Here is a 9,602-nt window from a genome sequence, read left to right as displayed (position 1 = left end):
TGGTGCTTTGGCCAGAGTGGATACTGGCACGGGGTACCAGAGGTCATGCCTTCTACACACTGCTAATTGGCGCAGAAAGCTGCAGGCAGTGGACTGTCCAACGGGACAATACAGACATCCTTTTAGAAACTCAGCATAATTTTATTTCTACTAGAGCATGAATAGCAAATTCTGAAATAAATAAAAAAAATATTAAAAATTGCTACTAGTGTTCTTGGCAGGGTCATGACTGTCGCCTTTTTACATCACTGCTCAAGCATTCTGACCTCCTGCTTGCTGAGTCTGTGGTTGTTTGACTGGATCAAATCCTGAAATGCTTTTGAGGTGTTTTCTGGTCTTTGGTCAGAGACTCTGAAGAAAAGCCAGCCCCTGCATTAGAAACCTTTGGTTTGATTCTACAGGATCTTTAGTTTCTAGCAATCTTGGTGCTCCAGAAGGTTAAGCTGGAAGAGTCTCCAACTTTCCAATAACCCTTCCCTTTCCATCAGCTCCTCCACAGGTTAAATCCAAGAATTTTGAGGAAACAGAACAATGAGGTTCAGAAATCACTTCTCCCTAACTTTGCCCTTCTGCAGGGGGAGCAGGATCCCTAAATACCCTCAGGCACTTCAGAAAGAGATGGGTGGGTGGCTGAACTGAAGCCTTAACTGGAGCCTTGTCTGAATCTGGAGCTGCCCCCCACCCCAGGCACCAAATATTGCTCGCAGGCGCAGGAGCTTCAGAAGGAACCCCCAGCTGCCTGGAGATCCCAGCGACCGGGATCACATTACCTACACCAGAATTAAACTATGACCCAGGATGTTTTGTTACATCATTAGCTCAGTGCACAGAGCTTGCACTGGGCAAGGAACTGCTTGTAGGAAAAAAAAAAAATAAAAATCTTGTTATACGCAGACTTCACTGCATTATAGTCAACATGATTTTCTCATCCTAGAGATTTCGCGGTAAAGCACAGACTGAGTTCAGCAACTGAACAAACCCAGCAGAGATCGTGTCAACCCAGCAGAGGGGTACCTGTTTGATGAGTTTCTTCAGAGTAAGCAGACGCCCATGGATAGAGGCATCGTGTAAAGGAGACCAGTCTGAAACAAAGTCTGCATAAAGAGAAAGACAGGAAAAAGGCTAACAACTCCGTGGACTGTTTCATCGGCGTATTCTACTTCAACTGTGTGACCCCCACAAACCTCTCTTCTTCTGATTTATTACTTGAGCTGCCCAGCTTTCCTTGGAGCAGCTTCTGGGAGGGAGGGAGACAAGAGGACAGCTTCAATCGGGGTGTGTTCTTAACTCATCCCGTGTTGGTGCTGGCTGCACTCCCCTTCAGAAGACAAGAGGGGGATTTGTAGAACATTACCTTGCCCTGACTGAGCTCGTCCCTCACAGTGAATTATTTCCAGAGCCTTTTTTTTTTTTCCACAGCTCACTACACTTTACCAATTAACTCAGAAGGACTATGTTTTGAAGAGGGTATGGCTGCTCAGTCATTTACCTCTGCTCAGAGCTGGGGTAGAGTCAACAATACCTAACCAGAAAAGGTACCAAAGTACAAGGAGATAAACTGTGTTACCTGTGGATTTTGCTCCTCAGTTTTCAGTGCTTGGTGTTAGCCTGTGCGGCGGTGCATTTTAAGTAATAGCTGCATCGCTATTACTAATATTGCTAATTTCTGTGTTGTAAAAACCACGGAGTGAGATACAGCACATATAGAGGGAAGCTCAAAGGAAGGGTCTGCCTCAGCTTGTAGGGACAGCCAAGGGGAGGGGATGGGACACAAGCTGTATGGCAGTGAGGACACAGGCCCAGCCTGTGAGGGGTGAGGTAGGTCATAGAGAAACTGTTCCTACTACTGTGATAAATACACTGATACTTAAGTGCCCATATAAAGCAAACAGATTCACATTTGCTCTTATAACATCTTACGTGAAAGATTGACTTCAGGTCACCTTGCCAGATAACTGAGGAGTCATGAAAGGTCCCATGTCAGAAACTGAATTTTAACCAGTGTTCCCAAGTAATCTTGGTATATAAAGCTTGATGTTCAGAAAAATACGGCATGCCAAAAATAATTACCGGAAGTGAGTCAGCATAGTTCCAGCTGGATCAAGGAGGCATGGGAGGGAATCCTTAGGGTTAAATTTGGTACCAAACCTGTCAAGTCATGTAGAATGCTTTCTGAGAGATCTTTTTGCCAGACTCAAGCACTGTTTGATACATTTTACAAGACATGAGTATCTTTCCTCAATTACACTGAGTAACATAAAGGTCTGAGGAAATATTGCTAATGACTTATGTTTCACTTCTCTAGTTGCTGAATTTGTTCCTTATTTTAATATAGTGAATCAAACTAGCTTAGTGCTGAGGACCATACAAATATTAATAGAAGGGGATCTTCAGTGTTACAGATTTTATGGCTGAGGGCCAGCTGACAGCATTAATCCCTCTGGGAGACAGTTACCTCCTTCAGCATTCATTGCCTCAAAACTCAGTGTCTGGTCCATGTTAATGGCTCAGGTTACCCCTGGAACCAGCATTTCCAGAGGGCATTTCACCCAACTTCTTTTGGAAACATATTTTGCTGCTCTCTGGAAATGTCCCACTCTCCTTCCACTAACTACAGAGAAAACCCCAAAGACCAACCTGGACAAGTTGCTGCTGAGGTTTTCAGGGACTGGACTAGATCATATGCACAGAATAAGATGCTTAACAGCAAAAAGTCTGCCTTCAACAACAAACCCTAACAACCCTAATTCTTTAAAAAAACTTACAGATTAGCTGATGATGTCAGTGCTTATGCGAGATCCGCAGATCCTGCCTGGTCTCAGGTATGAACATGCATGAGAGCTGAATCTCTCATGGCTGATGTCCTGCCCCTTCTGGCCATGCCACGATGTGCGGGGACAGGGTGATAACTAACTCTGTTATCCATCACTAGGCCTGCTGGGCTATTGCTCTCTCACCTTCAAGTGTGCTCAGTAAAGGACATCAAATTTACACAGGATAAGATCTAGTATAGCGAGACTTAAAATGGTTTTGTGATTGACAGATTCTGCTCTAAGTAAATTGTGACCCAAAGATGGTGGTATCTGAAATGTGCTGTGTCTATCAATCACGCACGGAAGATCTTTGCCTGCATAGTTATGTTGGGTGGGGGGATTTTTTGAGGGCATAGTGGCCGCAAAAGGCCTGCTATAGATTAAGTTATTCTTGCAAGACTCTTTTATGACTGTGCAATACATTTGCCTAAAGTTGTTCATGTAGGCAAAAGGATACTTGTGCTACTACAATATACTATTATTTGAGCCACTCGATGTCCATGACAATGCTTATCTGCAGAGCACACTTTTGCAAATATGTACATATTGCATCTTACCATCTCTGAATGATGGGTCACTGATGGACTAAACACAGGTAAATTTTAGTGTTTCCCTTCTTGGACACAAAAAATGTGGGTCTCTGTAACAAGAAGCTAGTCACTCGCACATCACAAAAGGGAACCCAAGTGGTCCCTCTGACAGTTCTTATTTGAATGAAGTAATTAAAAAAAAATCAAGCAGAATAATCAAGACTTCACCTTCTCTTCTGAGAATCTTTCCGTAATAGTGCTCCAGCATGCTCCTGGCTCACAGGACAATCCCAGTGACATCCTGGAAATAACTTCAAGGTGGGTTTGAAGCCTGAAGGGGGTGAGCTGTGGGAAGTACGAGGCCCTTAGGAACACAGGTCTCATCAGGGACGACTGGACAAGCAGCTGATTCATGATTTTCACCATTTCTCCTCATTTCCCTGGCTCTGGTTATGACTGCTACCTAATTAGGAGAACTAATAGTGCTCGAGGATGCTCCTGGCTCACAGGACAATCCCAGTGACATCCTGGAAATAACTTCAAGGTGGGTTTGAAGCCTGAAGGGGGTGAGCTGTGGGAAGTACGAGGCCCTTAGGAACACAGGTCTCATCAGGGACGACTGGACAAGCAGCTGATTCATGATTTTCACCATTTCTCCTCATTTCCCTGGCTCTGGTTATGACTGCTACCTAATTAGGAGAAGGGAAAGGGGGAGGGCTTGTATAAAATAGTGGATCATTGATTGGTTTGTGCTAGGTTTATATCTACTTCTATCACTGGGTGCCCCTTGGGGCCAGAAAGGAGGTTTATTTTGTGGCCACTGGAGACTGACCATGACTAGAGACAGGACACAGATCTGGTGGCTGGAGCCTCTGTTACCTGGTCAGTCTATCCCGCTCACGGGTGCAGTTAAAATGACTATTGGCTTTGAATTCTGAAGGAGAGATGCCTTGGAGAGCAGGCTGGGAGGGACCATCAGCCCTAGGGCTGTGCCTCCTCTGAGCATGGGGCACAGTCTCCTTCCTGCACTCGCCTCCGGGAGAAAGCTTGGCGCCTTCTCCTGCTCTTGGCATGTATTTGTTATAGCTGTGGGTTTGGGTCTTTTTCTTCAGATCATCAGTGTGTTGGCAGGGAACTGGGAAATTGTTTGGTGGTCTATTGACTGTGGCCTACAGACTAGGTGTTTGGTGGACGCTTTGAAACCAGCCATCTATTCCACTGTTGCCTGTGACTATGAGACACTGTGCAGACTTGATAGGTAAATCTGCAGTGCCAAGTAAAGAAAGCCAGGAGGATAATTCAGCACTGAGCTTTAAGCAGGTGAAAGATGCAAAGGCAAGTCAGTGTGTACCATTTGGTCTCAAAGACAGAAATGGTCCCAATCTCTTTTATTTAGCAGTATAGAAATAGCCTAAAAGATGAGACTCCATGAGTCAGGTGATCTTTTCCAGTCTTGTATTACTTTCACTATGAAATTCAAAGGGGAAAAAAAGAGAACCTGAGAAGCAGCTCAAACTCTACAGAAGGATTCGTCAACTCAGATGTGTTTCATGTTTGGAAGAAGCCACAAAATTAAAAGGCCAAATGATGGAAGAGACGTAACACTAGTACAGCTTTATGGGTGGTACCGAGTGCATAAAATGAACAGAGGAATGAACTTGGGAAATCTGGGTAATGTACATTAATCAGTTTTTAAAGGAAATTGTATTCTTTGTTATTGGCATCATTTGAGCTCTGCCTGCCTCCTTCTGTGGCCCATGGGCCATGTCCCTCAACAAACATGTAGTTCCAGTAAGTTCACAAACATCCTTTGCCTTTAGCAAATGGACAGCATTTCCAGAATCTATGGTTCTAGTCTCATAAGGATAGACAAACTATGCTACAATTTTTAAAGCAGAGTGTTATTAATTGGCTAAAATAGCTTTGCTTTAAAAGAGATGTGTGTCAAACGATGCTTATCTGACCATGTCATTGTTCTTGCTGATCCTGCCTGTGTTACCATTGGTTGTGTATCCAGGCTTTGTACAAAGCTTTTGATTTTCCCATTTAGAAGCCAATGTCATTGCCCAATCTGCATGAGTTGCAAGGGAAGCATGTTTATAGTAATTCTAAAAATCTAGATTGAGGAACGAGTTTTGTGAGCCGCAGCTTAATCTTTTTTTGGCCACATAAATACAGGTGGGGTTTTGTGCAAACTACCAAGTTGTTATAACAACATGTGAGCACTCTGGTGACAAAGAGGGAGGTGCACAGTCATGCCATCACATCCATGTGCAGATTTTATCCACTCAGTGCTTGCTTGAGAAAACACAAGTTTATACTCAGACTCTAAAAAAGAGGCAGACCAGACCATAGTCATCTATGGACTGGCCATTAGCTTGCAATTTTGCCGAGTCTTAACAAGGAATTAAAAGATTGACCACATAAGTGTCAAAATATGACTGGAAAATAAAGAGTTGTATGTGCCAACACATCGTAATCCAGTTGGGAACTCTGTATGAGAGGAACTAAGGCTTTTATTCTAAATAGAAGTGGAGGCCTACAGTAGCTTTCCGCTAGCCTTGGAGCTGCCCGTGAAGGAGCAAGGCCAGTGTACACAGGCAGCACAGTTGTGTTCACCGCACCTACCACAGCAACAAGGAATTCAGGTTGCTAAAAATATGTACAACTGCTCTCTCTCAGAGGAATGAGACCATTTATCCAAATTTGAAATCTACCCACACCTTAGTCCACAGGCAAGCTGAGTCAGGCCTCAGAACGTGCAGCATCTAGGCATCCTAAAACCCACTGGCTTTCAGTGGCATTGCATCACCTAGCTCCCCTTTCACCACTGAAAATCTCAGCCAGCCCAGAGATACACTAAACCTCTGGTCATATTTGCACTGCTATCACTTGGGCACGTGAATGCTGGCAAGGCATATAGAAAGGGAGCTTCATAGCAATAACCACACATGCAAACCCTGACTGCTCCCTGTGGACAACAGAGCATTCACAGGACCTTTCCAGAAGAGCACTCGTTTTTTTGGTGATGACCGAAAATACCTTTTTCCAGGCTCTGACCATGTGAAGGGTGTTTCACACTCCAGTCCTGTCCCCAGGCTTGTTCTCTTCCACACTGGTCATGTATGCTGCAGCTCACAATGGGCTTTGAAATCCTTTTGGCAGAGGTATGCTCTTGTTTATATATAATGCTTGTATATATGCTTATGGCATTATATATAACAGTATTAAAAACTTTGAAATCCTTTTGGCAGAGGTATGCTCTTGTATACACACATGCTTATGGCATTATATATAACAGTATTAAAATTGGTATTTTTCATATTCTAAGGCTTTACCCTAAAGTTTGTGATATATGTAGCCAGAGACAAATACATTCCCACTGTACGTTGCCAGCAGAGTTTATTGACCCTTCTAAGGATGAAGCAGACACAAGATGGATTGACTGAACTCTGATTTTCAAAGGACCAAATGATCTGTGTGCAGCAGTGCAGTGTGGGGGCTTCTCTCCTCTCAGCCTCCATTTTGCTGGAGCTCATCTCCAGTGTGGACCTGGTTTGGTTTACGCTGTTGATACCATCGCCATCCCTTCCCTCCCACCACAGCCTCAGTATGTGCATAAGCAAACCACATAAGGGGAGGCAGACAACACAGCAGATACACTGACCATCTAGTCTTAGGGGTTTATTTTCCTGTTTGGTATGAATGGAAGTGTCCTGAACAGCCCAGGAAAGGAGGGAGGACAGTGTAAAGTCTTATCTTAATTTATCTCAGTCCCTCTGTCCTTGCCATGAGCTGAAGGAGTGGCTTCTCAGAAAACAGAGCTACAGGGAACACATTGAGCTACACTTTTATCTGAAGTTAAATTACTTGTCTTGTGTCACCATGTCATATTTTCAATGGCTCTGGGCCAGACAATAGAGCAATGATCAGAGCGAGGCCATTTGCGTGAATAATTGTTCACCAGTGACCTCAACATCACTGGTCACAACTGACCGCAACACCTTGGCTATTGCAGAAGAGCCTCATAGGGATGGTGGCTCAGACTGGGCAATGACGCTTGGGTCTGTGCATGAAAAAGGAAAAGGAAAAGAAAAGGAAAAAAAAAAAAGAAAAAGGAAAAGGAAAAGAAAATGAAAAAAAGGAAAAGGAAAAGGAAAAAAGAAAAAGAAAAAGAAAAAGAAAAAGAAAAAGAAAAAGAAAAAGAAAAAGAAAGAGAAAAAGAAAAAGAAAAAGAAAAAGAAAAAGAAAAAGAAAAAGAAAAAGAAAAAGAAAAAGAAAAAGAAAAAGAAAAAGAAAAAGAAAAAGAAAAAGAAAAAAAAAGAGAAAAAAGGAAAGGAGGGAAGGAAGAGAAGGAACAGAAAAGAGGAACTGAGCCAGTGCTGAGCTTCCAGCTGGCACTAATCTAAGTTAAACATGCCACATTGCAACTTCTTTTTCAGTATGCCGTGTTTCAGGTGCTGCATCTGTATCTGCTTGTATAAACTGCAATAAAGAATCAAGCTCTCTTTCCTGTGACACATCAAAAAACAACCGAAAATTCAGTACCAAATAGGAACAGCTTATTAATATCCTTCTGAAGTGCAAGGGCATGGGGCCATTGTGTGGGACTGACTGTGGACCTGCACTGGAAGCGGGACGTCAGGATGAGCACACCACCATAGCCTGACCCTGCCCTTTGCTGCTGCTGGCAGAGGCAAAGGCTGGTGGTGAGGCAGGAGCGTTACTTACCCCTCATCAGTGGGTTTGATAGAGACATTGCAGACGCCTGGCCTCCGGATCCTTGAGATTTGCTGATGTTTTGATTTGTTCCCTCATCATCCATCTCAGCCCCGTCTGTCCAATTTCTGTTTTTTTCACTTTGTGGTCGGTCTCGAGAGTTCAAATTCCATCGGCCCCGGTGAGCCCCCAGTGGTGGGAGTAATTTATTAAGCAGACTCTGCGCGCATGAGTCGAACAGACCTTGCAGCAGACTGGGACGTGGTGCCGGCAGCGCTTTCTGCAGAAACTCGAGTACCTGGGTTGGGATTTAACCAAACAGCTCCCAGCCTGCCCTGGGAGGCAGCCAGCGATCCAGCGAAGCGAGAGATGTGCCTGATGTCACATCCTCTCCAATGCAGCGCCCAATCGGGGCGCCCGCCGCCCGTTTTTATCAGGAAGGAAATTCTTAGTTTGCCAAAAAAACAAGACAGAAAGAGCCAGTTCAACTAGTTGAGCAAACTCTGCCTGCAGGGGATCTGCAGAGAAAACCCGCAGAGATACGAGCACGCGCGGATCAACACCACTCCCCAGCAAGTTGTCTGCAGGCAACTTTTCTGCACGCCTCCCTGGACACCGCGTGCTGTGCAAAACCACCCCTCTTATCTGCCAAGCCCTGATGGTACGCAAGAAAGGGAGAGCCGAATGCCTGCTACGCAGCAGTGGTCGCTGCATGCCCTACAGATATTGAAACCACATGTCTGGGGAGACAGGCGTCCCACTGGAAGCCCCCGCGTTGTCTTCACAGCGTGGAAATCACAGCCCTGTGCGGGCTCATTTCCTTCCCCCCCCACCAGTTCAATCAATTTCACTGACTCACAGTCACACCAGGGGTTTCGTATCTGAACAGTGCCCTTTTACTTTTAAGCAATTTCTCAGTCTAAAATAAACATCACGAACCTACCGTCAAACAAATGGAAACATTTTTTTGGGAGGACCTCTGCATCATTTCTCTGGGTCCGCTTGCAAAAAATTCTTTTCTCATGGATCATCTTCATTTGAAGTTTTTTTCTTTCCCAAATTAGTATAATTTACAAGCGCAAAATCCTTTTCTGTCCCTGAATATTTGCTCATTGGTGTACAAGTGTAAGTCAGCAGAACTTCCGTCCAAACCAAGTAAATAAAAATTAAGTTGGGTTTTTTTTTTCAGTTTTTCTGCTAGAGCAGAATTTGCTTTTATGTATTTGGAGACACAAAGTTGCTAATCCTGGGCTAATTTTGATGGTAACTCGGCTGAACATAAGCAACAGGCTTTCATCTTTATTCCTATTTATAACACATGCTAGAGATCTGGAATCATATTTAGGGTTTCTTTGCCCACATCTTTTAAAAAGATCAGTAATGTTAAAAGATACAAACGGCAGCTGAACGTCATCCACAAACCCTGCCAGCAGGGAATCTGTGAAGGCAACCTGGGCACACGCTAGTGCACAACTGCTGATGGAATACGGGTGAGGACAGGGCCTGTCCCTTCCAGGGCTCTCCCTGCCGAACGTCCTTC

At 44.3% G+C, this 9,602-nt stretch overlaps 1 protein-coding gene across 2 annotated transcripts in view; it reads right to left on the bottom strand.

Moving 5' to 3' along the window:
- ASB9 (ankyrin repeat and SOCS box containing 9) overlaps positions 1-8,637 on the bottom strand; it is a 19,673-nt gene extending 11,036 nt beyond the window's left edge. For both annotated transcript variants that reach the window (XM_009639969.2, XM_035895489.1), the window contains exons 1-2: positions 8,075-8,637; positions 1,015-1,094 (exon numbers count right to left, since the gene is read on the bottom strand). In XM_009639969.2, the coding sequence (XP_009638264.1) occupies positions 1,015-1,094; positions 8,075-8,168 (174 nt within the window). In that variant the 5' untranslated portion in view covers positions 8,169-8,637. The remainder of the gene's footprint in view (positions 1-1,014; positions 1,095-8,074) is intronic.
- Between the last annotated feature and the right edge of the window lie 965 nt (positions 8,638-9,602).

The sequence above is a fragment of the Egretta garzetta genome, unplaced genomic scaffold, assembly GCF_000687185.1.
Source record: "Egretta garzetta isolate BGI_Z169 unplaced genomic scaffold, ASM68718v1 scaffold445, whole genome shotgun sequence".
Lineage (NCBI taxonomy): Eukaryota > Metazoa > Chordata > Aves > Pelecaniformes > Ardeidae > Egretta > Egretta garzetta.
Note: the sequence above shows the minus strand (reverse complement) of the source record. Positions and strands in the feature narration are given on the sequence as shown.